Source organism: Nyctibius grandis, chromosome 21 (assembly GCF_013368605.1).
Source record: "Nyctibius grandis isolate bNycGra1 chromosome 21, bNycGra1.pri, whole genome shotgun sequence".
NCBI classification, from domain to species: domain Eukaryota; kingdom Metazoa; phylum Chordata; class Aves; order Nyctibiiformes; family Nyctibiidae; genus Nyctibius; species Nyctibius grandis.
In genome coordinates, this window is record NC_090678.1 from 4048275 (window position 1) to 4076273 (window position 27999).

The following is a 27999-nucleotide window of genomic DNA, read 5'->3' on the forward strand; positions in this document are numbered from 1 at the left end:
AACGTATAGCGTATAAGTCTTCAAAATCAAACTCTTTATTAAGAACAAAATCATACAACTTGCAGTAAATTCCCTAAGGGCATGATATATTACAGAGCAGTACTTGTACTAAGGAACTGCAGTGGCCAACAGACTGGTAACAGCGAGAAAGGGATTCGGGAGAGAAACGTGCTTTTGTCAGAGTGGAAAGACTCCCCTGCCCTCCCCTACCTACCACCCGCCCCTCCCCGCATCCCCACAGCCTCCTCTGTACCCCCCTCCATACCCTCCTCCTCGATAGCCTCTCCCCGGGCTACCTTGGTAGCCTCTCCCTCCCGGGCGCCTGCCGGCGTAGCCGTAGCCACCGAACCCTCTACCTCTGTAGCCTGAGCCACGCGGGTAACCCCAGCCTCTGAGGCCACCCCCGTTGTCGTAGCGAGGCATTTTGGGGGGGCGAGGACCATCGCCGAGCCTGGCAAAGAGAAACATTAGATACTTGATGCAATCTTACAGATTCCATTTTTTAAAATACTACAGCAATTGCCAAGGTACCCAGTTAAGATGTCTCTGTTTTCTGTTAACAGAATATGATGTTTGAATTACAGTTCCCCTTTTGCAACGTCAGGAACGGCCTGATGTGCCACCCTAAGCAGCGCCTCCTCTAAATCTCAGCCAGGTCGACACCTGGGATAGAAGTTTTCCCCTCAGACTCGCTCCTCCAGCTCTCAGGAATGCATGGGGAGCCCTGTTCTTGGTTATGTGAGCACAGCGATCTTTATTTTGCTCCTCGCAAAACACAAAGAAGTGCCCATCTAAGCTGTTCTTTGTTTTGACCCTTAAATTACTAACAGCTCACAGGTGTTTTCATTTTTCTTTGCTTCAGGCACAGCAGAGGGGCGCAAGCACAGCCAAATATTTATTTCCAGAGACAGAAATGACTAGGTTTGCCCAAAATAAAATCTGGATTATCTTTTCTTTACAATTCATTGTGTTTTGGAAGAGGCAATGACAGCTTTTATTCCCGAGAGCCGCTTGTCCTTCCTGTGGAAACAGGCAGCGATCTGTCTACGTCAGACTCTGAACGTGACAATTTTGCATACGCTCAGATTATTGACTGGAGTAAAAGCCTGAAGCTCCCGACCACACGGGACAAGACTCTCCTGGAGACTTCAGCTCTGATTTTAGCCACCACGCAGGGAGGGAGCAGTGGAGCTGACGGCTCTGACCTGCCCTGTTCGGGCTCTCGGTGTCCTTGGGGGCAGAGGTGCTGAGCGCTCCTCGCCTCAGAGCTCCGAGCGCACAAGCCAAGGGAGCCAAACTCACCTGGCGCTGGTGGCCACGAGGCTGATGCCCGCGGCCGACGGCCTGGAGATCTGACGGATCACATTCAGCATCCGCTCGTGGGCTGGGTCCAGCTGCTGAATGATCTCAGGATCTTTAGTCACTTCTACAACAAGAGCCTCCATGGCAGCACGCAGAGCAGTGATGCAGGCAGCCGCGTTGTGGGGCATCTTCAGCTTGATCCTAGAGCAGAAGGAATCACATGGGATGTATTACAGCTTCTAGCAGAGAACCTGTTATGGAAGATGTTCTGTGGAGTGGTTTTTCATTGAGTGCTGCACACACTGAACCAGAAATCTATATTCTTATCTTTGAAATTCTAGTTTGTCAATGAAGGGGTGTGAAATTCAGGAGGCAAATTTGAAAGATCCCTAAAACTTGACATTGTTAAAACATAACCACCCTTCTGTTTAAATTTACTCTTGAGATTTAATATACTCAGATAACACCAATACGTAACCCCTGGCATCAAAACAGAAAGATACAAAAATATAAAGTAAACTAAAAACATGAGGTTCCTCAAGATTTTGAAAGCTCCAGCCCACCCTCAAAAATATGACTGAATTACGCTTAAGCAATTCTTCACCTCCATTTTACTGACCAGGGTGGGGAGGGGTGGGGGGAAGACATCCAGATGGTATTTGGGCATGGCCATAAAACGTGTGCTGCCAGAGGTGACCATTTCTCTCCTCATGCTGTGTTTCCAAGACTCAAAAACAAGGTTTCCTCAGCCTCTGTCTGAAGAGGAGCTCCAAAATACACAGTCCCTCTTGTTGACGTTCCAGTTGAAGGGGAAAAAGGCAGCAGGTTTGATGGAAACTGCCTGGTGTCACGTTTTCAATTTAAGCAGGTAATCTGCACCAAACAGCGCTGCCAACATAAACCCCTCCCTTCCTCAGGGGAAACAAAGGCAATGCCCTCACAATTAACCCGCAGCAGTGCACGGCTCGCTCTAGGGCTCCTGTTCTAGAGACTTCTGTCTGCGTGAGCAGCCGCTCCCCCTCAGCCCGTGTTCTTTCACAGACCCCAACGTGATGAGCGCCAAGGAGATCCGTACCAGTCATCTACCAGAATGAGCTCTCCATCTGACAGGACTTTCTTGGAGGCAAAGAGAAGCAGCTGGAGCGGGCTCACCAAGGTCATCGCTTTGGCAGAGATGGCTCGGGTTCGGATCTGCAGGTAGAAGAGGAATATGAGTCTTGAAATGGAAAACAGATGCCTACATAGTCCTCCATGCACTGAAACCAGAGACTTTTGTAAAAGAAAACACCTCAAAAAAATCTAGGTGTAGTGTTAGGAAATTCCAAGAGCACACACACATACAGAATTGAATGGGTGTTTACAGGGATTCAGCACTGGCTGGTGTAAAAAACCACCACAAACTACCTGGTGTTTAAAAGTATTCATTCTCCCATGGCTGCACGTCTGCAATTCTGTAGCTCAGATTTTGCAGGAGCCACCTCATGCTTTGTCAACCCAAAAATGACCAAGGCGTAGCTGAATTATCTGCCCACCTTTGGCATCGCTGGGGCCGGGATGAAAGCTCAGCTTGCTTCTTTAGTAGGGTCCTACACACACGAATTTGGAAGTCGCTACACGTCCGTGCAACCTGCCCGCTTTGTCATTTCATAGAAACAAGCCCTAAAGCTTGTACTTTAAGTGAGCACTTGGACAAACCCAAGCCAGAGATAACAGCACTGACTGCACAGCTACTGCCCTTCGTTTTAAAGAGGAACTAAAGAGTGGTACTTAGGATGTCAGCCTCCCGCCCGACAGCTGCCTCTCTCCCTCCTTTCTTTCACACAGGAACGTGATGTTGTACTTGTTTGTCCACAGGGAGAAGATTTGCTCCTGCCTGGAAGCTACCACACATATTCAAAAGAGAGAAATTTCCAGAGTAGAAATTGTGGCAGAAAAACAGGCCGTGCAAGGAGCATGGAACTTGCGGGTGAGGGAGAGGCTGCCAAGTGCAGCAGGAAACAGACCACCAGACCCGAGAGAAACCTTCTTTTAGCAGGTAAATAACGGGTAGGGAGAGAGAAATCCTTCCTTCACCCCAGCCTCACCCAGGTGCTGTCTTAGCCACTCTTAAGCCTTAGTCACTCTTAGTTTCCCATGTGTATTTTGATTTAATAAAGCATTGCTTTTTGACTTCACAAGTCTTCTGGTGTTTTTAGGGGAGCTCACTTTACAGAGAAGATGGCTGAAGCAGATCAGAGGTCTGACCCACTTGGGATCCTGTCAGAAAGGGTGAAGAAGCGGCGAAGCCTCACCGCAGCTCTGAACTACGTATGTGGAAATCCAGAGCACCAGGACGAGTCCCCAGCCAGTGCCTGAAGGAGTCAAACTTCCATTTACTACCAGTGAAGTGGTTTATCTACCATCACTGAAGTAAGCTGCATGTCAGCAAAAAGGACCGAGGATATAAAAATCAGCATAAATAAACCCTAATTCTGAACTAACCAGCGTACACAAGGTTTCAAAAAAGAAACTCCTCCAGCTAGGAGCTCTTGAGAGGCTCTCCTTCCAGCAAAAGGCCTTGCTAACTCAAGGTGTATTCTCCAAACCACCTTCACAGCACTTCCCAGGCAGAAGGAACTCCGGGGCTGTGCACAGCTGGTTGCAACACCAGGCAGCAGAGAGCACCAGGGCCTCCCCATCGCTGCGCTGGAGTGACCGCGCACACGTGGCATGAGCAGGCTGGCAGCCCGAGGACTGTCTCCTGGCCACATCCTACACAAAGGCGTTGCCTTCATCTGCTCCTTGAGAGAAGGGTGAGCAGGAGCGCCTGCATTCATGGTTGCCATCACCAGAGCACAGGAGGGCACCCAGGGGTTTACGTGTACGTGTACAGTATGTGCAGAGTACATCAAATTAACGGGGTGGAGGAAAAGGTCATGGGGACCCTGGGGAAGGCACTGCAGGGTTTGTATGAGATGCTTGGGAAATGGGACTTGTCCTCAGGAGACGACAAACTACCTACAGGCCAGAAAGGGAGCACCCCGCTGCCACATTACGTGTTCCTGTTTTCTCTCTGGATTCGTAAGTAACAGAAGCGATAAGGGCAGAAATTCTCTAGTGCCTAATTAGTATGGAAGAGTTCCTAAAGCAAGTTCTTAAAGAAGAGAATTTAGATCTTTCCCTATGGCCTGGCTGCTTTCACAAGCCTCACAGGAACTGTCTATGCAGCTAAGACCTCTACTTCTGCTGAAATTGGTTGATTGAAAGTTACTGTAAAGCTGGGTGACACCAGGACCACGTAAGGTTCACTTTCTGGAGAAACAAACCAACCAACCCAACCCAACCAAGCTAAACACTACCCAGTGTGTCTTTTTTCTTATGGCTTCTTTACCAAAAAGAGCCTCTTAGACAACTTGGTGGCACGTAAACAAGAACAAATTCAAACTCTTTACCTTCTCTCCAAAAACGAAAAAAGGTGATGGATACTTGATGTCCTGGCTGCTGAAAGGGCAGTTGACAGATGACTTGTGGATGAGTGCATTGTGCCCCTCAGCGGTAAGGATTTTCCTCTTCTCCTTGTGGTAGCAGACATTGGGGTAGACCCCAAAAGCAAGCAGGGAGACTACAACATCCAGGTTATTATCTGGTCCGGTGTTGTTAAAGGGTTGAGTCATCAAACACTCTGTTGACAGAGAAGAGAAGACTGGCTCGCATCCACAGGCCACGTAGGACAGCACAGCAGAGCTGTTTAGGATCCTGGCTCAATGCATTTTCTGATTCAATCAACTGGTAGATATGCATCTGTTCTTAAATGATCTCTGCACTCAAAGCATTGCAGCTCTACATTCAATTTTCAATTTATTCGTGGAGAGCATAAAAAGCTGACAAATACTACTACAAAGAGAGATTTTTCTCTCCCAAGCTCTTCAAAAACAAGGAGAGAGGGGTTTGCCCAGAATGTGCTGTACCACAGTGTGTTTCCTATCATTTGTTCTGGACACGGATCTTTTGGGGGAGGTCAGAATGGATGTTTTCATTAGTTTATTTGTTACAAACCTCCCCAGAGTCTCTGGTGGCTTGTTTTCAGGTCATCTTGCCCAGAAATAAAGTTAAGGATAAATGCAGCCATGATCCTAGCAACATGAGGAGATAAAAATTAAAGGAATTTTTTTAAAAAAAAGGAGGGGGCGATGAACATCTGCTAAATCCAGCCAGCCCTTCCATTTTACTGAGCAAGCTCCTCAGGAACATCAGGCAAATTCAGAACCTGGGCAGCTTTAAGATTTTTTTTTTCCTTAGAAAATTGAATAATATGCCACACTACCACATCCATCCCGTGGCACAAACCCAGACCATCGCAGGGCACACACCACACTGGTTAGGTCACAAAGACTCCCCCTCTAACGCTGATGAAAAGGAGGGGGAAAGCACAGCACAGCACATTTTGGAGAGGCAACAAGTGAAGGAGAAAGACAATCAGGGAGGTAATTCTCTAAGGACAATTGTTTAATAGATTTTTAATCCTGCAGCCCTAACCTCAGCCTCCAAAGTCCCGCTACGTTGCACCACAGCCATCACATTGATGATCACTAGATGACCTTTAAGGTCCCTTCCAACCCAAACCACTCTATGATTCTATGAAATTCTCCAGTTTAGACAACGATGAGAGAATGAGACAGCTCTAAAATTTCACCCAAACGCAGCTGTAAAAGCAGAATAGCTTTATGGCAAACCCACTATAGGCCACTCTCCTTGTGCGTTCATCATAGATTATCTTATTTATTTCTCATCTCAGAATGAAAAAGACAATCATTCAATTACTATGTCCAAGCAGAATCACCTTCAGGGAAGCCAGAATTAGTAAGTATATCTTTCAGCTGGACTTTTGCTTCCCAAGTCATTCTAAGAGTAGCCATGCTGAGCCTTTTGTGTTCACAAAATCGTTTTTCTGCTTCTTCACCACCCATTCTACAAAACAAACAGAGTGAATTAGAAGTCTGTTCAAGAGAAGGAAAAGCACGACAGTCTAAGCTGTCGTAGCATCCATTGGCATATCTAGTCTGGTCACAAAACCGTGTTACCTGTAACTTCTCATCAGATTTTGTGCTCAGACAACATACCTCGCGTCATCCCAGGCTTGAAAGACGGAGAGCAATGCAACATGGTCTGAAAACCTGGTCCCAGCAAAATTCCTATGGACGTAACCCAGGCGTTTGCCTTCACTGATGAAAGGTTCGGGGAAACAGGTGGCCGCAGAGATGGTACAAACGGCGTCTCCCACACTGAAAGAAACCACAAAAGGGCTCAGGATGGGGTTTATTCACAGGATTGCTGCCAGCAGCTGCTACAGGCTGTTGATGCTAGTCAAAACTCCTCCGCTGGAGACCTGAGGAATTCAGTCCTTATCTACCAGAGCTCTTCACAGAAACACTTCCCTGGCAGTGGATGTTAAATTAGCTCCAATTCCAGTACTTTCACAACAGCAAGTGTTGACGAGCCCTTTGTCTATGTTCCCTCCCCTGCCCCCCATCTGTACACCACCATCCTCTGGTGAAAAGGACCCTACAGCCATCACATTTACCAAGAACAGATCTTTACTTCTGCTAAAGCAAAACATGTGGATTCATTTTTCTTCTTATCTACGTGTCAGATTTCACATCTCCCCACCTCTATACTTAAATATTTAAAGTCCCACTCTTAATTCATAACTATTTACTGTGAGGCTGGTGAGACCCTGGCCCAGGTTGCCCAGAGAAGCTGTGGCTGCCCCCTCCCTGGCAGTGTTCAAGGCCAGGTTGGATGGGGCTTGGAGCAACCTGGTCTAGTGGAAGGTGTCCCTGCCCGTGGCAGGGGGTTGGAACTAGACGGTCTTTAAAGTCCCTTCCAACCCAAACCAGTCTGTGATTCTATGATTCTGTTTAGCCTCTACTGGTCCCTTGCAGTTAACTCTGAATTTCATGATTACTTTATTCCCTACACTAAGTTATTTACCCTCTGCTCTCATGAATATTCCGTTTCTTATCCCCAGTTGTAGTATTTATTGCTCACCTAGATGTTTTTTCTTTTGTAGAGCACATGTCTAGAGGCTCAGGAACTCAGAGAGACAAGCAAAAGACCACTGAGACTACCAGACTTACTGAAAAATACAGCCCATTATCATCATCTTGCCAAGGCGAGGTTCAATGGGAAGTTTGGCTAGGATTCTTCCAAGAGGTGTCAACTCATCATTGGAATCGAGGGCATCCAGCTCTGAAACAAGATCTCTTATTATCAAAGACAGTCAGCTAATCCCAGAAATCCTTAGATAAGAAATTCAGAATTTTAATAATCCTGTTTAAATAGAACCCCACCTATATTTAATGTTGTTTATGATATTGCCAACCAGATTTTCAAAACTGGCCTGAGGTCAAATAAACAAATTTTACTTCAGCTTTACAGATGCTTTACTACCTCCTCCACAATTAAAAAGAATTACTATTTAATTCACATACATATTTTTCCATTTCTTTTTAGCGTGCTTCTATACAAACCACTATCACACTATTAAACTTTTTTCAAGCCCCTATATTTGATCTAACTAATCTAACCTAATTTCTGCCTCACGGAAATCAAAGCAGCCCTACCCCAGCTGACTGCAGAGTCTTTGTCGCAATTACCAAATCACAGCACCCTCTGTTCATCAAAAAGAGAATGCCACAAACTCTCTTTTCCACGAGGCTTTGCCTACTTTCCTCTCCTTCCATTACCTGAAAATTATCACCTGAGCTCATCCTCAAACCTATCAATCAAACCACTGTCAATAACAGAGTCAAACAAGCATCTGTTTGCTGTACAGATTGAAGGGTCCTGTGAGTCTCCTTATCTTTCTATCCATTTCGCCATAACTATTAAACTCTGCTTCATAACACTCAAATTTTTCAGTTTGCATAACAAAGAAAAACAATACAAATGTGATCTTTAAAAACCCTTTTAAGATATAAACGAAGAACGCAAACTTATAGTTCACGTGCTCTATTCACGGCCTACTTGGGGAAACTTCAGCATAACGAAAAGCTTTACATTTAAAACAAAAAAAGCTTTGTAGCCTCAGCAATTAAATGGCAAAGCGACAAATAAAGGACTCCTTAGCCACTACCAAATGCATTTTTCTTGGTATTTATTGAACTCAAAAGCCTAAAGAATATTTTGAAGAGCAGCATGTCTCACTGTCCTAAAAACATCCTAGTAGTGTGCACGCTCTGAAAAAGGTCATCCAGGAAACCGAGGCACCTGCAGAAACGTCTGTTTGGTGTGAAAGTTGGAAACATTTGCCTTTTCCCCTGGCTTTGCATTTCTTATCTGCAGTGTAGGAAAAGCACTAACAATTTTTAGATCAGGAAGTCATTAAACTTGAACAGCTATCCCTAGCTATGTTCTTCATGCTGGTCTCCTTTCTGCATACAAGCAATGGAGTCTTGTCACACAATTTGTTCATAAAATCAACAACCAAATAGGTATTTCAGTTCTTAGAAATTTTAACAAGTGCTTATTTAGTGACATTTGCAAAGCATGCTGAGGCTGGAGATCACTGCTTTAAATCCAGAGCATAAATTTAGGATTCCTCCCCGCTTCATTTTACTCATATTCTAGCTAGTTCCTTGAAGAAGCTGGGGAGACGGCTTAACCCCCACCTCAGTTTCTCCTGTTTTAGGAGGATACTGATGCCTGCATATTCATAACCTGGAGATTTAATTACTTGACACAATACTGAGATCTTGGGTCAGCACACTGTAGAAAGCAGTAATTATAGAAGAAACTGCTAACCCCTCTTTTTGAGTAGTTTTACAGTCGTTTTGTAAATGCCTCAGGCGCTGGACTGAGTCTATGTCATACAGAGCGGTGCCACAGCTGGAAAAGAGGAAGCTGGAAGCTAGCATAAATTACTGGTGAAATAACAAAACAAGCCTTAAGTTTGAAGGCTCAAGTTTCTTAAAAGAATCACACTCCACTTGGGAATTCAACTGTTTCTTCAGCTGCAAGAAGATACTGCCACCCACACGATGCACGCAGGAAACACCTTGCTGGTTCAGACAGCATGCGACTACCCAAACAATCCAACCAGCGAGATGTTAAAGCGGTTCAAAAGTGATCAGTACACGTGGGAAATCACTTGGAGTCGGCTTCGTTAACATACGATCTCATGGACAAATGACAATACCTCTCAGTGTGCGTTCTGCCTCAATCACCGCATCCAAAGGTGGTGGTTCTATTGCTTTGGCCAAAAACTGACCGATTCCTCCCAGCCGCAGCAGTTTGATGCTCAAAGCAATTTCATGAAGTGGCGTTCGAAACATTTCCGGTGTCATATGAGTCTGAAGTCTGGAATGAGAAGGGAACAAAAAAGCCCACGTTTTTCTGAACATTCACTTTCATCACCATCATCGGTCGTTCCATCAGCATTAACTACCGCCCTCCAAAGCAAACGTTGCCTCCCAGCCAACCCACCAGCTCTCAGTGTGCTCCTGTGGCTTAGGCTCTTCTACCAGTATTTATCTTCCGTTCTCCTCAACTCTCATCTCAGGGTAAATGTACAATGGAAATGTGCAGAGGGTGTAGCCCTCACAGCACCACCACCCACTCTGGTTTCTAGCATAAGCTGACCACGTAGAGAGTCTGCATGGCTGAAGCGCCCCGATTCGCAGCACGGCTGTGCCTCGCCCCACACTTACCCCTTACAATCATCTCCCACATTGCTAAAGAAAGACTTCCACTCCTGAGACAGACAACCTGCTTTCAGCCTGCCTTTACACTTCTCTACATGTCCTTCTATCAACTGCCCAACCCCTCCTGTGCATTTCTGCTTTGATCACTAAGAAAAGGAAGTATTTTTGCTGGATGCTTTCCAAAGGTGTTTTTCTGGTAGGAAAAAGACCTGATGGAAACAGATAGAGCTTTTAAGTCTTTAGCACGGTATCATTAGTGATCCTTTAGCTTGCTGGTTGAAATATGAACTCCTAGGAATGACTGCACTGAGCAAGAGACAGCTAGGAAAGGTTTCAAAACACCTTGAACAGATCTCCGGGTTCAGCTGGTAGCAGATTTAGATGGTAGGTCTCAAAAGATTCTCTGCACAACTCCACAAACACTCTGTCCTTCCTAGGCACCACGGAGCTAGCATATTTTGGTTTTATATTTTTGAAGGAAGGTAAACTTAAGAGTCATGAAGTCCCATGATTACTTCAGTAGCCTAAAATCAGTTCACTGTCAAAAATTCTTAATTACAATCACTCCACTGTACTAGACAGCAGATCTAAATAAATTTGAGTCATTTAAGGAAAGTTTTTCATCAACTGATGCTGTCAGAGGTTACAAAAAGCTGAACATCAAAACCCAGCTATGCTTCAATTGCTATCTGAGAAAGGGGCACTGAAACTTTCATGAGAGAGATCAAACACTGAGTGTAGCAGCTGTGTAGATTTCTGCAACCAGCAAAAACATTTCCGTGGCGCTAGTAACCGAGAAACAGCTTGGCAGCCAGAAGAGGTCAAAGGTTTCAGCAGCAGGGAAGGTGCTAGAGCAGCAGTTCAGCAGCATGAAGGGGCTCCCTGGCCACGGAATGGGGATGGAGGGAAAAGTAACATCTGTCTTCGTTGCTTTTTACCCACTTGCATGACAAAACTGCCTGTTCTGTGAAGGTGCCAGGGGCCCGCAACGTTTGAAGGCAGACTAGAGCCTTATCCTCATTCCAGAGCTCTTTTCTGCCTTGCCTCAATTCCCAAGCAGTATTATTTTTCTCCTGAGAGGTTCCGTAGGTTGCAGTGAAGTTCTTAATAATAAAATCACAAACTATTTATCCACCCCATACAATGGGTGAAGGCATATAAACACATGTACTTTTTATCAAGCAAAAGAACTGAGATCTCCAAGAATCCCAGTGTGAACCACCTTCATGCATCTCCTCTCCGTGCTTTCTGAAATTATTTCCCCAGTTTGATCAGAAGTAGCATACAACAGCTCTGGGAGAAGTCCCTGAGGTGATTTTTATTTCTAAAGAGCACAGCCTCACCTTTCAAAGCGAGCTCTGCTGCACAAATGGAAACAAAATCCAGCACGCACACGTCCGGCTCTTCCTTTCCGCTGCTCCAAATTAGTTTTTGATGCCCAGACTGTGGCGTAGTTTGTCATGTTATTATGAGCAGTGAACAGCTTCACTTTTTGTCTGTTATAGAAAAAAAAAAAAACAATTTAAGGTCAGATATTCTTCATCTTAAATCCTGCCTGAAGTTTTAACTTCATTCCTTGCAGCCACACTGCTTTTAAGAAGCAAACCACCGCTGTTTGACTAGCTAAGCTTTGGCTAGTTAGGCATCCATCTGGAAGCTGAAGTATCATACTCTTTATAAATCATACTCTATAAACTGAATGAAGATTCCACAATTGTCTCAAAAGCTTAAAATACCCACGCAATTAATGAGCTCCCCACGTGTAATTTGCTCAGAGAGAACGCAGAGCAAGACAGGCTCTGTAACAGACTACAACAATCTTCCTCTATTCCCTCAGCTATACACTGAGGGTTTGTAATATTCATTTGGCAGACGACGTTATGTCAAACACGCGTGGAGACCCAGCGACACCTCCCATGAACAGCGCCCGAAACCAGCCCATGAAATGCCAGTGGGGTTCGTAACGGCGCTGAACGGTTAAAGACAACACAAATGTGTCTCGAGTGAGAGTCCTCCCATTCAGCTCTGGGACTACGGGAACACAAGGCAGTTCTGTGTGTTCAGAAAACCCTTTTTTACACCCCAAAGAATAGGATTTACAAAACAAAAAGCTATTTCATGAACTCACTTGCAGGAGTCTATAACATAGACCACATCATTGATGGTAACGCTAGTCTCAGCGATGCTGGTAGATAGAATAACCTAGAAAAAACAGGAAACGCATATTGAAATATATTTGGTTTGAAAAAGTTAAGGACGGACTGCCAGATAAACTACATAAACTTGATAAAAAAAAAGTCAGCACTACATTCCACAAAAGCACACCAGAACGGAGCGCGTTACGCTCCACCAAGAGAAGGCGCTCGTACTTTGGTTACCCCGGGAGGCACAGGATCAAACACCCGTCGTTGCTCCTCCAAAGGGATTTGCGAATGTAGAGGTAAAATTCTATACTGGCGGCCTCCTGCAACGTGAACACAAGAAGGTCAGTAACTATTTATATAAGTCTCATTTTTTCTTTGCACAACATAATCATTTCTACCCACTCATTCTCACGACGAATCAATCCCGCTCCCACTCAACTAACCCTCCTCTTTACACAGTCAGTAGTTTCCTTCGAAAAAGGAGATGAAATATAATAGAACACAGTTGCTCGTACCAAAGCGTGGACTCATTTCTAGATGTTTCTGCATTGTATATATCAAGTTCCAGCCAGGCAAGAAAATAAGTACAGCTCCCGGGACGTTCAGGGTCTTGATATAAATTAGCAAGGCCTCAATGAGTTCAAAAGAAGTTTCTCTCTCATTCAGCTGAGCCATGGAATGCTTTGTTTCTGGGCCATATTCATCGCTGCAAATAAGGTTGCAATTGGCCTACAAAAAAAAAAAAACCAAACCAAACAAAAAAAACAAACCACAAAAGAAATAATATAAATTAATTAATTTACTCAACCTGTTGAGAACTGGCTGGCCAGGCAAATAGCAAACAAGACGTGTGGATAGGGAAAGGCATCTCAGGCACAGCTCACAGAATGACTCGCAATAAGCAGTTTAAGTCCTGCTTCCTCAGCTTTCTAACACAAGCACGGGATTATAATTTCACTGCATTGAGTTATAACTCAATATAAATCCGCAGCAGGAAGCTATCGAACTCATTTAACTTCCATTCAGATGACTGGGGATAACGTCAAGAGAAGCAGAAGAAAATGCTTCCCTCAAGAAAAACTAATCATTTCTTAAAATTTCAAATAACTCACCTAAACAGTAGTTCCAGACCTACAAATTAAAAGCTGTATCATGAAAGCGATAGTTTCTTGAGAACGTATGTAAGTACTAACAATATCAACTGCAAGAGAAGAAGGGACAGAATCTAAATTTTCACCCTGACAAGGTATCACCAAGCTCGTATTTCTGTACCTGTTTCTTCTTCCAAGGTCACCAATGCTTTCACTTTTAAAAGCATTTAATTTCTATCTTTAAAGAGAAGTAGGCTGACAAAACATGAGAATTTTAGCTTCAACAAAAAAAAAAATAAATTCTTCAGTTTACAAATGCAATGAGAAAATTCTATTCTATTTCTGAAGTTAACAGCAATCTTGGATATTAAAAATATGAAAGCTGCTAAAAATGTTTAAGTTCAACAATGCCGAATGAATTACGCTTGAGGTAGAGCCCTAACTGACACCTGTTTAACTTTTTGTATTAAAAAAGTCAAACATACATCATCATCTTCACCACTTTCTTCATCCTTCTCTTTCTTCTTCTTTTCCTTTGGTGGAGGAATGAACTGAGTCATTTGAATGCAATCTTCCAGAAAATAATCTGCAAGGACAGACAAGCACTGGTTATCAAGACTGACCACTAGAAGCCTGTGAAAGGGAACACAACTCTTGTGTCATCTCTCGAGATTCTCCTGATATAATCGTGATGTTTCAGAGCATGAAGCCAAGATTGGAGAAAACTCCTTGGCTGTCAGCTAGACTATGAGAGTTATTCCCACACTATTCCAGTGATTATCCCGTTATTCAACATACTTCCACATTAATTTTTTACTTTTTTTTTTAAATACTGGGTCAGCCACATCTGTAAGACACGACAATCCAAAAGAAATGGCTATCTTGCCGTACCCACAATCCTAAAGTGTATGACTGATAAAAACTAAAGCAGCTGCTGCAAGTTCAGCCAATGATTTACCTTGGACAGGGTAGGTTCTCCCAAAGACCTCAACGATAGGACAGTTGAAGAAGTATTCACAAAACATACTAGTGTCGATGGTGGCAGACATGAGGATAACCCTGATTTCAGGATATGCCTGAACGACATCTCTCAGCACCACCAAGAGAAAGTCCGTCTGCGCACAAAGAGAATAAGAACATCATTAGTTTCCTACCCGTAAGAAGGAACATCTTCCCAAGAGACCAGACAGAATTACACAGACACATACATTTATGGAGCAGGAGCTTTGCTGGGCAAGAGAAGTAAAAATTATCACAGCAGTCTATAACCAGAAACAGTTGCCAGTGCTTTATTTTGCAAACACTGCAGTTCCTGGAATAAGTGAATTTTAGGATTTCCAGTGCAAAGAGGAGTTATTCTTTTATCAGAATGAAACAAACTAAAGAAAAGCATTCAAAAATAGTTTGCTTCCTTCCTAACAATACACTACAACCTCAGGTCTTTTTAAACTTGCTTTACACACAAAGTAGCCACAGTTCATAAAATAAATAAGAATGACTCAGTGTGGTTGGATGTGAAGTTTTATAGTTCTATTTAAACGTGACATTTATTTAGTTTGGCCATGCAGTTAGGTGGGCCCTTAGTTCAACAGATAAAATTCCAACCTCATTCAAAATTTGAAAACTTGTACTTTACATCATTAATAGAAACTTAATAGATGAAGAGATAAGAAAAATCTGCAATTCCATCTAAATGAGTCATAGAATCATAGAATGGTTTGGGTTGGAAGGGACCTTAAAGATCATCTAGTTCCAACCCCCCTGATAGAGGCAGGGACACCAAATTCTGTGGAAATAAGCTTAAACATCATGTCAGAACTTAGTGATTTCTCTCACTCTTGTTGTGGCAAAGCTGAAAACTATATGGAAGAATCAAGGGGACAGAAAATGTTTCCCTTTTCTTAAATTACACACAATCCCTCCTCCAATTCTATTGTTGACTTGTTGCATTTTCCTTTGTGTCAAAACCAAATTGAAATGCGTCACTGTCAAGATGGCAGCTTCTGTAAATACCACTGTTCCGTTGGAGTAATACATTGTCAGGAGTAAAAGCACTCCAAAATAAAAATGACATTCAACATGCTCCCACATTTGGACAAGAAGTGCTTGTACCACGGTGTTGTGCTTTCCAGAGAAGACCAGGACATAGAAGGAGATCCTTAAGAGGCCAAAGAGATAGGGCAGCAAGCAAGCACAAGTCCTTGCTCTTTTCTTCAGGTAAGGAGTAATTAAGAGAAGAATTTCTAAAAATCTTGTCATATGTATGGCAATTAGTTAAATGCAGTGTCCTTTCACATGTTTACTATGACACAAGAACAGATGCAAAAGTTAAACAGAACGGAAGCACAGAGAGAAATAGGATCGTCATCACCAGCCAACTCACATTAATGTCTCTCTCATGGATCTCATCAACAATAACATGACTAATGCCACGGATCCCAGCCTCCACCTTTCTCAGAAGAACACCTTAAACAGACACAGTAGTTAAATGTTCATGTAGGTAACAGCTCAGCCTTCTCCCTCCCACTTCACTTCATCAAGAGCAGTTACACTGGTTTAAAAATCAGGGAGTGTGCAGGTTGTCCAGCACCTTTTACAGCCCCACCTCTAGCTGCCATGCTTTCATGTGTACAAGTGATGGGGAGGGTATAAAGTATCACTACCAGAAAAACTCTTTCTTCTTTCCCACCCAATACTGCTTCCCCTTCTGTCTTCTAAGGAATATCAATATATGGCAATTTTATCTCTTCAGGAGATTATTTCCATGTGGTATCAGGCCTGTATTATCATATTTCTGAACAACAATCTTAATCTTTCTCTGCACAACAGTATGTCAGCAAACTTATTCTATCAAAAAGAAGTTGTTAATCTTTTTAAACAGATTTTCTAAAAATTTTAACGTAACCACGTTTCTGCTTTTGCTGCTAACTCAAAGAATTCAGACCCGTAATTAATAAGCTCCAAACATAAATAAAACAATACAGACCTACAGTGCAGAACATCACACTGCCATGCGGCCGAGGAAGCACAGATTCAAACCGCACGCTGTATCCACAGCTTTGCCCAGGTTCTTCTCCCCTCTCGTATGACACACGCTCTGCTACAGAAACAGCACTAATCCTCCGAGGCTGAGGGATGAAAAAGTTTTTTCTGACTTAATGATGAAGTTTAAGTTTATCAGAACACCACTGACAACAAGGAAGTAAATTATAAAAGCTATAAGTGTCCTGTCCTGAGATTTCTTTAGAGAGTAGTCATTAACCAGTAATATTTATAACAGCAGTCTTTTTTCTTCTGAAATGGTCAGTTCTGCACATAAAGTTACAGAGGAGGGATATAAGGTCATACAGGCACTACCAGCTGGCATTCGCCAAGTCGTTTCCTCTCAGTCTGCCAAAAAGTTTTCACCTGGGCAAGGAACAAGGCAGATTATCCCAACTGTAGATACATGAAAGAATAACACTCCAAATGAATATGTACATGATGCTGAGGCTTCTCCTACCCGTAATACTGAGGAGATACTTTTGTGAACGATGTCCTGTAACAATGATCAGATTTCTCACCACATCCTAACGGGTCATTTCCAGCACCAATCACAAAACTTCAGTGGTTGCCTTTGTAACATATTCCTCACCTGTGTCACTACTATGTTGCACTCTGCAGCTCTGTTGCTCTTGATGTACTCATCCAGGATGTACTGCGGAACTTGCGTGGTTTTGCCGCAACCCGTGGCGCCACGGATTACAACAACAGGATTGTGGTGGATTGCATCCAGAATTTCACTTTCAAAATTCTTCACAGGTAAGGCCTCTCTCTCTTGCTGGATCTGGAATAAAAAAACCAGCACATTTCCAACAATCTCCAAAAATCAACCTATTCTGCTCCACATCCATACTTTATCTCACTCTTCTACACAGGTTTTGCTCACACAAAGGAAAAACTGCCTAAGAACAAATCATAGTTTGTATTATTTCCTTACACAGCGCAACACATCCCCACATCCACCCCAGTGTAACACCCAGCACTTCTGAAAACTTGGGGCATATTACTACTGAAATCCAGTCTTACACACTTTGTATATGGTACGTTCAACCTCTTTTGGAAAAGAGGACGCCTAGCACGAGCACGCCATGCTACAGGAAGCGCACTTACCCTTTGTAATTCTGGATCCTGCTCCAGACGGTACATGAAATCACTGTGCAAATCCATGCTTATTTGCTCTGGAGTGAGCTGCAAAGACAAGATGTTGTTTGGAGGCTTTTTGACCCCTCTGCTTATCTACATCATAACTTCAATATAAAAATCAGTCACACCAACATCATGATTCCAAATATCAGTGAAGGATCGCTTCCTATGTAACTCCCTGCAATCAGTTATGCCTGTGAGCTATTCTATTTCATTCATTCCAGTGTGTTAAAACTGAACGGCCATCCTCAAAGAAGTTCCTCAGAAAGATCCAACATACTGAAAAAGAATGATTGTTTAAATTTAAACACTTCAACTGCTTGAGAAACACACTCTGTGCAGCAGTAAGCCAACGAGATACTCAGATCTTCATTCAGACAGGAGTTTTTAATGTACAGAATGACATCATGGAAGCACATAACCACCCACAGAACAGTAGCTGGAAAGGGAAAAGTAAGCAAAGAGGGAAATTTATCAGGCAACTCTTGTATTTCAACTAAGAAAGAATTCTAAAGAAATTCAGATTTGTTCCCAAAGGGCTAATTGGTTTTAGTGAAAACAAGTCAGCTGCACCACGACTAGCACATAGAAATCCCAATGAGATTTGAAGCCAGCTCAATTTGCAATGTCCGCAAATATATTACGTGTTTTAAGCAGCAACACTCAAATTTACATCAGTTCCACATTTTTTAAATCAATATATAATGATCAATGTTAAATTAATGTAATTTATGGAAACAAATTGCAGTCGAAAGTAATATTAAATTATTATTTTAGTCATAAGTATTCTGGTTCCCCGTTGTAGGAAACTAAAGTTCCTGCCCTGAGAGTCTTTTCTGACCAGGTTATATCAGCAGCCAAATTATGCCTCTGAACTTGGCAACCCAGTATTTCTCCCCTTCCTCCTCATTTTATGATGTCACGTTGCTGCTTTTGATTTGTTCTGTGGTGAATGGGACTAGAAATGACAAAAAAAGCAAGCAGGAGGATTGTGTACTGACACGGGCTTGGAGCAGTTTCTCCTCCCAGAAAAGAAGGTCCTAGAATGGAAGTATGGGAGAGAGAGGCTAGCGAATCATAAATGACATGCCCTTGTGCTTACCTTGTAATTTCAATTACTACTTTGTATGGGCTGCACAAGAGCAGGCAAAAAGTGAAACAAAGCAAAGACTTGGAACATCCAAGACACTGCTGCTCAAGAACCTAATAAAACATGCAGGAAATACAAAGAACTCCTACCAATGTAAAGACTCCCTTCAAGGAGGGTCAAGAAAGGAGGAAATTTTATCAGTGGACTGTTTTCTCCTTTGGAATAGCTCATACTTTAAATCCTGGGGGGGAAAAGCATTTAAAAGTTCTGGAAGCATGGGGAAAACAAACAACAAATCAATTATTTAAGCTATCTTACATTTGCCAGAGGACCCTCATCAATATTGCAGCCGGTCCAAGGGTTCCAGTTGGAATGAGGTGGTGACCATGGAACAACTCCCACATGACTTTGTCTCTGCGATGGTTCAAAATGGGCCAACTTTCCCACATTAATCAGAACGGGATTACTGGGATCTTCAGGCTATAAATTCAAAAGCAAAGTGAGCAAAGAAAGATAAAAGTATTAAACAAGCAGGCCTGGTGTCAAATGTTGATGTGTTTAAGAAAAGACTGGACATGGCACCTAGTGCCACGGTCTAGTTGCCATGGTGGTGTCAGGGCAATGGTTGGACTCGATGATCCCAGAGGGCTCTTCCAACCTCATTGATTCTGTGATTCTGTAAATACTGGAGGATCTGAACCACACACTCACCAAAGGCACAATCTCCAGAGACAGTTCCCGTACAGTGTTTTGCAGCCGATTTTCTAGCTCAGAAGACAGCAACACCTCATAAGGTTCCACCTATTAAATGTTTAAAAACTACATGTTGATATACACAAAAAGACAACGGCAGCCAGAACTGCAGGCCACCAGAGCATACAGTGAACCATCAAACAGATCCTAGTGACACCAGGCCAAAGAGGACCATCAGTTCAAAATTCAGTCTTGAAACATTTCGCCGACTTTTCATCCAACAAGAATCTCTAGAATATTTTTAAATATTTTTAAATATCTGAGTTTAATTTCAGAGGAAAGCATTCCCAAATCTGTAACCAAACACCAAAAAATGCTAACGTGCCAGAGAATGAAACAAAACAGCTGAGAACTCTGGTAGCATAAACATAAATCTTTAAGCTTCTAGAAAATTTATACCGAAAAAAGCATTTGTTACAAATCCTATTTCATTTAATAGGCTGTAAAACTAGTTTACTGCTCCATTCACACACACACAAAGTTCTATTTCTGATCCAAATCACTGGCCAGACCAGAAACAGTTGCTGGTCTAAAGAATCAAAATTATTATTAACTCGTAAGTTGTTAAATATCGAAAGCAAACTCTTAACTCACTTATCTTCATAAGAGAGTGCTTATGTGTTATTAAAATGAAAGCAACAATTTCTGACCCTTCTACCAAACTCACCGATTCTCCTTTTTTCTTTGTCTGTCCAGAATAAGGTTCTATGACACCCAGATGGTAGAGCTGTCTGACCAAGGAAAGGGCACAGGACTGTGCTGCCAGCTTTTTGTTGGATCCGTGCTCACGACCGAAAATTCCTGCAGCAACACAAAGTTCAGAGCTGTAGTAGCTGATGTCAAACAGCTTCCACAGAAGATGCTTCTCAGAAATGGGCTTTGTGATTGTTCACACGGGCCAGATTTCAGGGAAAGAGCTTCAAATCTTGATAAATCCAGAGTTCCAACATAAAATTCCACCAGGGCCCTTCACCAGCTGCCTTACACTGGCTGTGTAATTACTTACTGACTTCCTGGGGAACTCCTGGGAAGTTTTTTCTGCATTCAGTGTCTAAGGAAGTATGATCACCCCATACCACCCAGCAACATCGTACAAATTTCACACCAAGCTCTACATAAATGGGTATGGTATGGACAGCACACCCATTGCCTGGGAACATTAGACGCCTGCATTTCTCATAGATGTAAGAACAAGTAATTAAGACAAACAGAACCTACCGTATCTCACAAGTGTTTCTTCGTGCTGAGAAAAAAAGATTAGTGGAAGCACGTAATGGACAAGCAATAGAACACAACAAGCACATCGCACAGAACAAAGATTTCGTGTCAGGAAACAAACATGATCCTTCACCTCTGGAAGTGGCTCCAGTCCATAACTATAAAAGCCTGTACCCACGAGTACGACCTGTTCCTCTGTACCAACACCCATCTCTTGCTATGGTAAAAAATAAACAAGGGCACTTACTTCTGCCCAGCTGCTTCACATAAATGTTCATTTCTGCAATAAAGCTCCTGTGAGAGAAAGAAAACACAAAGGTACGATTACCAATAGCTGACACTGCCACTGCAGGAATAGCCACTCTTTCCAATTTTTCTAGGCAAAGATCTCTGTGTTCTCAGTCAGAGACTCTCAACTCACCAATGGCCAAGGTAACATACTACTGCTTTTAGTCCCTTTAACCCCGAGTTAGTAGGTAACGATTCACCATCAATAGAACCAGTAGAATTGTTTAGAAGAGTCCTGCAAATGCCACCGTTCAGCATTGAAATTTAAACCCACACTATTAGGAATTATGCTCTGAGCTGTCTAAGTTTAAGGCAACAATTACAAAGTGGAGAGCATGTTAATGTAACGGTAACATGCATCCCGTGGTACCATTAACTGTATCCCACATTATACTCGTGTAACCCACTAGTAACCTGGGTTTATTAACTCAGATGCAACACTTAATACAGCTGCCCTGGTTTTTGCCACACATTTGGCCAGCTCAGAGCACAGACAAAACTAAAGCAGGTCATTTTGTCAAAGACCATTAAACATATCTGCACAGAAGGAGACAGAACACCTGAACATTCATGAAGCCCTTACTGCCATACTCTGCGAGCAGCACACAGTCAAAAGGAACTCTGCACAGCAAATGTAACAGTTTGCCTAGTAGGCACGTAACCAATTCATTTAAAGGTCAGCTGGTATATTAATTTAGGCTTAAAAAAATGAGAAAGCCATACGTCAACAGAGGATGATGGAAACCAAGATCCACGTTTTTAAGAATCACAAACCTAAGCATGTATTTGCACAGATTAAAAATGAAAGCCAAATTCTTGTAAGACAGGATTTAAACGGGCAAATGTGATTCAAGCTGTATGACTGGGCTTTATCAGACTGAGATCCTCTTTGAAAACTATGCCTTGGTACTTCCACAGCTGCAGGCAGAGCCTTGCACCTGTGTCCTCTGTTTCTTGCTGTAAACAAACAAACAAACAAACAAAAAGGTTAAGTGAGGGATTTAAATTTCACGTTAGAACTCCTTCCTGTACTACCAGTGAACTGACCTTCAGGCACAGTGGCTTCATGGGTCAAAGGCCACTGGCTTTCAGGGACACAACAGCCAACTAAGGCACCGATGACAGTATGTTTCTCAGCCAGGCCTATAGTCAGCATTCAATCTCATTCTCCTCCACCTAAGGGGAGAACAGCAACACCAGACATCAGTTCCCAGCAGGATCCCACGTGATTGTTTAGCACAGCCTCGGCAGCCCGTGTGTGAACGCGCACAGATCTTTGGTGTCGCTCGCTGCTACCGTCTTCAGCAGGAACACGAGGAGGCAAAGGCACCCCACGCTACCGGTGGAAGCCCAAGAGAGAAAAGCCACATCCCATCCCTCAGTATTTAGTTCGTACTTGGCGTATGAGGAGAGCCATGTTTATATTTACAATTTATACCCTCCTGTCGGAATTAAAACAAAGTTTCCAAATCAAAATTGTCCAGCTATTACTAAGTTCTTACACCATGTGCCTATGATTAATTGACAACAAAAATACATTTCTCCATTATAATCCTCTGAGAGCAAGGCTGACATTTCTGTTATAAAGACTCTTACTTTAAAAAAATCAGATTGGTAAGATGTGGCAACTGGTATTTCTTAAAAAAAAACAAAAAACAACCTATATTACTGTCCTCAAAACTCCAAAAACATCTGACACTACTTCTCTCCTGTTACACATACCAAAAGGATTAAACCCAATAGTCTGCCCTCTCCCAATAAACACTAGAAGACATTAGGATTGTTTCATGCCTATCCGTTGCAGCAGATAGTTAGTTCCCCCTTCTGCCACTCCACCCAGGACGACTCACACAAGCTTTCCTGGATGTAGTAGACACAAAACTCTGAAATGCTCTTCGGAAGAACAGTAAGTGGGCTGAGAAACATACTGTCATCTGTGGCCACCTCATTCTGCTCAAGGTTTTATGCATTTAAATAACTCGAGTTTAATGCTTTTATCTGCAGAAGGTGTAACAAAATGAGCTGCACAAATAATCTGAAAGCTGTGCTCAAGAACCACATCTGCAACAAGCATATTTAAAATTCCTACGACTGTACAAACCAATGTTTTATGGTACTCATTTAAGGGAAAGAAATGTCCTTGCTTGAAAACATAAATGGAGATGAAGTGACTTGAAGACAAGTTTTAAATGAGAATTTAGAACTTTCTGACACCAATACACATATTTTAGATGTTTTAAATGCTTGTAAGAATACCAGAAGTCCTGCAAGTGAGACTCTCATGGAAGACTGTCATAAGAAAATTCACTTGTCTTTCTAAAAAAAATAACTCATACAAAACAAATTTACATAATGCAAAAAAACCCCCAAGACCCAACAACAAGAATCCAGCAGCAGCAGCACGCCGTTGTTTCTGACACAAAACATAATTATATTTCACAAGAAATAATACAATGTCTTGAAGTTTTGATGATTTGTAAAGACTATTCCAAACAGGGGTAAAAAAATCAAACCCATCAATTCTTGATGCACAATCTGTTATGCATTATGTTCATTTGGGAGAAGCACATGTGAATTTTCTGATGGAACGGGCAAAAAGTCAAAAAACAGTAGTACCCAGCTGTTTTCAGCTGAAATTTAAGACCCTCAAAACTCTTTCAGGAAGATTCTGCCAAACTGATTTTTCCAGTAAAAAATTCCACTGCCAAAAAAAGTTAATTATAATAAAAATATGAATAAAATGTCCTTAAAGCACATCTCTACATAAGCAAGTGTAACCATATTTAAGACGTACTCAAAAAGTACAAAGGCAACTACAGTTATACGATTACCACAAGCAACTGAGCACTATTTCCACTCAAATGGACACCTCGACAGTTAGCTAGAGCACAGGAATAGTTTTAAAAGCTGCACATCCACGAAAAACATTAGACAGCAATTTCTTCAGAGTCGCTCAGATCCCAGCACCAAGGCTCATCACCCCCATTTCAAGATTTAGGGGTGGTGTTGGTCCTGGTAAAGCACGCTGCCTTCTCAAACGGCACTATGGAGCACTGCAAGTAAGTGTGATTAGCCACTGTCACCGAAATTATTTCTAACCCTTCATACACAGAAGGTGACTAAAAGTACCAAACCTGTTGTGATCAGGCCCCATTTCAGTGTATTTATATTCTTCCTGAATCTTCTCCTTTTGGAAAAACTGGTTCAGACGTGCCTTGGCATTTTCCAAGGTCCAATTCCCGTGAAGATCAGCATTTAAGTCCACTTCTGACTCCGAGGTCTAATATTGGAAAAAAAAGTATCACTTACTGGTTTCTAATAGATCTCAGTTTTAAACATTCTTACAAGAAGTCTTTGAAATAACTTGTCTAGATGGTATAAAATAATAAAGACATTACAGAAAATGCTAAAAAGTCCTCAGTATTTCCTTATTTTCACAAAAAAATGTCTATATAAACAATTGGATATTCACAGTATCCAGAGTGATTTATTTTGTTCTTTGCTTAAACAAATCATCTACGTTAAAAGTCAGCAGGTAAATCTGCAGCTTAAGCTAAAACCAACAGTAAAATATCAAACAAAACTGCAAGCTTGATCATAAATGATAATAATAAATGAAAGGGAGTAAAAGATACCTATTTAAGAATGAAAGTAAAGGATGACTTACTGCCAGCACTTCTTGCTCCTCTCTCTTTGAATAGTAGTCTTGCAAATTTGCACCCCGATCCCACTGAGCTCCACGATCGCCACAGTTTCCAGGTGCTGCCTCTGGGCCATTGCCTGCCACGTGGGGAAAAAAAAACACAAAACCAAAATAACTCTCCCAAAACACATTCTTAGCAATGCAGAGGTATTGCCTGGCAATCTCAACAGGACATGACCAGTCCCTCAGATATCACGCAGTCCTTCATGCCTCTGCCTCAAAACTACAATGACTTCTAACTGTCTTCTGTCTGCAGAATTATGCTATTTGGGAGAAAAACCCCCACCCAAATCTATATGCACATATTACAGCCACATACAGGTAAACTACAGTTTTCACAGTCTTACCAATTTCAGCCTCTATAATCAAATGCGGAGGAAGAGGTCCACCCAAAGCAGAACTGGAACCAGTAACATCTCTAGCTGCTTCATGTCCATCAGGGGTATCACCAGCTGCTGGCTAGGAAAGAGAATGAAGGGAAATATCAGCACGTGTGTACAGAATACGTCGTTTTACTATTTAGCTTTAAGAAGATCAGGCATCACTGTGCAACAGTTACCCCCAGTGGTAACCCCCAATACTAACACCCTTTTAAAAAATGAAAGAAATACAATTCCTGAATATTTGGCTTTTTGTGGGTGTTTGATAACAAGATTTCCAACCAACAAGTAGCCCTGACTTACTGAAGTTCAGCAATTACTAAATCAACTGTTTCAGCATCCAGGATTGCTGTGAAACTAACTGGTACATCAGAAACAATATAGCTCCTGTTACCATAAGGCTTCACCTAGGCTAACGAGGCAGGGACACTGCTTCCACTGATCAAACTAATTATCTTACACAGATATATCTTTAATGAGGCACTAGACAAAGACTTTTCCAATGTATAACATGTAGCTTCATGCTTTATTTACTGTTCTCCAAAACTGATGTAGAGCTATCTTCCTCCTCAGCTTTTATGTGATAGTCTTTGCTGATACTTGTATGGTCCATCAAACATCACAAAAAGCAGTGATCCTTCTACACGTGAGGATCTAAGGCAGAAAGCATTTACGGTTTAAAAAAAGCCAAATTTTCAACGTCTGGTTTGAGATGTGATTTTTTTTAAAGTACATAGTATTATATATCATAACACGCATTTAAAACAACTCCCAGTGTCAGGTGTGAGTATTCAGTACTCAAGGCAGGCTGCACCTTACAGGGACTCTGAATTCTCTCCAGCCTCATCAGTTACGCAGACCAACACACAGCTGTTTTTACCAGATCAGCCTACAACATTCACTGGATATATTCCAGCTTTCCAGCACTGCAAGCACACATCCTGCACTTTCAGGTCCTCTTCACTGCACGTGGGTACAAGGCTGAACCCCAGGGATGAAATGCAACCAGCTGCACAGCGCTGCAGTTAAAGATTAGCCTTTGCTAAGGAGAAAGAGCAGCTTACTCCAAAAGCAGGAACTTCGTCTCTCTTCATTTCATTCACCCGAATCAAGTAGTTGACGAAGTCTCGAGCAGCGTTGCTCTGCGCATCTTTCTTGTTAGTGGAGTTGCCCATGCCAACGTAGTTAAAGCCTTCCACTCGAACCTGCAAATAAAAATACAGATCTGTGGCATGGACAAGTGAAAGTGTCTTGAAAACCAGTAATACTGAAACACAAAATACCAGTTGCTAATAAGTACAGGAGAAATATTATCACTAAGTACTGTTACATATCACTGAACACATATATTTCTGTGGGTTTTGGATGTATACTTTATACCTATTAAAGACAACACCCGCAGTCCATTCTCAGAGAGCATGAGTGTTTCCCAAAACCTCGTTGAAGAAAATGAACCCGTGTAGGAAGGGATACTACCAACACACGGCAGCAAACTCTGCCCACGTTCACTTTCCTCAACCTTAATCCCAAACGCTCAGACAACAAAGACAGGAGTGAGCTTGTGTCCCCTCTACCGCAGCACCACGTTACTACAGCTAGCAAGATGCACTATATTTCATAAACTTAGAGAAAAGCTTTAGAATAGCAATTTTCTACCCTGCTAGCTTGCCTGACAGGCTGCTGCCAAGCTTGCTCACACAAAATTTATTCAAAATTCAGACTAACCAGACATTTTACACCCACTTTTCTGCAACCACCATCCCTCCTCTTAAAGTTATTTTCTTTTTTTTCACTTTTACAGGCAGCAACTCCATTTCATTTCAGCTTCGCTTGGACAGACCACTTATGCATTTCTGAATTTCACTCTTCGCTCTGCTGACCACTTAAACAGGTTTTTACTATAGCTAGTTGTTCTTCTTAAAAAAAAATAAGCAGAATTGCGTATAACATTCCAGCTAGCCCAAATCAGAGTTTTGCACAACACTGCTGATGCTAGACTGGATCTATCCTTCAGATCTGGTAGCCAACACCCATTTTCTCATCGAACACCACATTTTGTTAGTATTCTGCTTAACATGTTCCAAATAACCAGCTTCCACTCTCAGCACCAACTACCAGTCTACCAGGACAACGGTATCACCAACGCAACAGTAACTGTACTGGATTCACAACATGGTACCAGACCAAAAATCAATAAAAGAGACTGTTTTAGTGAGATCTATCTGCTAAGTTTCTACGGATGCTCATGGGGCATCAACATACAACACAGGGAATGGCTCAACAATTGTCCATGCAACCACTTATTGGAGCAATGCTCAATCTCAGTTACAATACCTTTAAAATGGGTTTAATACCACTGCGCTTCTCAGTTTTGTTATTAGTGGGGAAGGTGAATGTGGGAGGAAGGGTATAATGCCAAATTCAAGGTGTTTGGTGCAAATATATGGCATCGCTTACAAACTGGCCTGTCCTGCACATGGCCTCACACTTCACCTCTGCTCCTTCTCCGAGCCAACCCGCACTCAAAGCTCCCTGCTGGCACATGCACGACGTCTGGAGCCAGGAACACAGCAACGTTATAACCGCCGGGAATTTTTAAACACATCTCAATTCCAAGTTCAGCAGGTGATCAAAGCTTTTACAAAGGTGACACACCGCACCCCTCGCTGACAATTTTAACAGCGAGAAGGGGCAGACAGGCGGTGTAAATACACACATCACCCTTAGGAAAGCCGATTCCTTCTTCCAAGAGCTTCGCACCAGGCTGCTTGGCTCTCCCAGAGCCCCTCGGCGCACCCCAAGCCTGGAGCCTTTGTCTGCCGAACCGCCAAGCCGCCCGTCCCCTGATCCCCCCAGGCGCTCCCCGCACCCTCCGCTTCCAGCGCCCTCCCACCGAGGGCCCGGCAGGCCCCAGACCCCCGGCCCACCCCGGGGGGCGCCGGCGAGGCGGCAGGGCCCTCACCTCGCAGAGGAAGGTCTGCCGGTTCCGGCCGCCGCCGGCGCGGATCTCGTAGGCCGGCGTCACCCTCCTCTTCCCGCACCAGGCGTACAGGTAGTTCTTCACGTCCCCCATGGCTCCGGCCGGGGGAGAGAAGGGGGCACCGGCCGGGCCGCGGCCCGCCCGCTCCTCCCGGCGCCGGCCTAGCGGCGGGCGGCACCGCCCT

At 42.9% G+C, this 27999-nt stretch overlaps 1 protein-coding gene across 1 annotated transcript; it reads right to left on the bottom strand.

The window, feature by feature from the left end:
- Positions 1 to 13: 13 nt before the first annotated feature.
- DHX9 (DExH-box helicase 9) lies at positions 14 to 27998 on the bottom strand. Its single transcript, XM_068416842.1, has 27 exons — positions 27798 to 27998; positions 25900 to 26040; positions 24803 to 24914; positions 24420 to 24532; positions 23887 to 24032; positions 20712 to 20758; positions 19914 to 20047; positions 19205 to 19294; positions 18812 to 18973; positions 17371 to 17448; positions 16853 to 17044; positions 16205 to 16346; positions 15602 to 15684; positions 14177 to 14333; positions 13704 to 13804; positions 12643 to 12856; positions 12353 to 12447; positions 12112 to 12185; positions 11327 to 11479; positions 9479 to 9639; positions 7419 to 7530; positions 6402 to 6563; positions 6122 to 6249; positions 4734 to 4963; positions 2378 to 2493; positions 1303 to 1503; positions 14 to 451 (listed from the first exon to the last, which is right to left on the bottom strand). Exons 1-27 carry the CDS (start codon positions 27906 to 27908, stop codon positions 211 to 213), a joined length of 3696 nt encoding a protein of 1231 aa, XP_068272943.1. The 5' UTR covers positions 27909 to 27998; the 3' UTR covers positions 14 to 210.
- Position 27999: the final 1 nt, after the last annotated feature.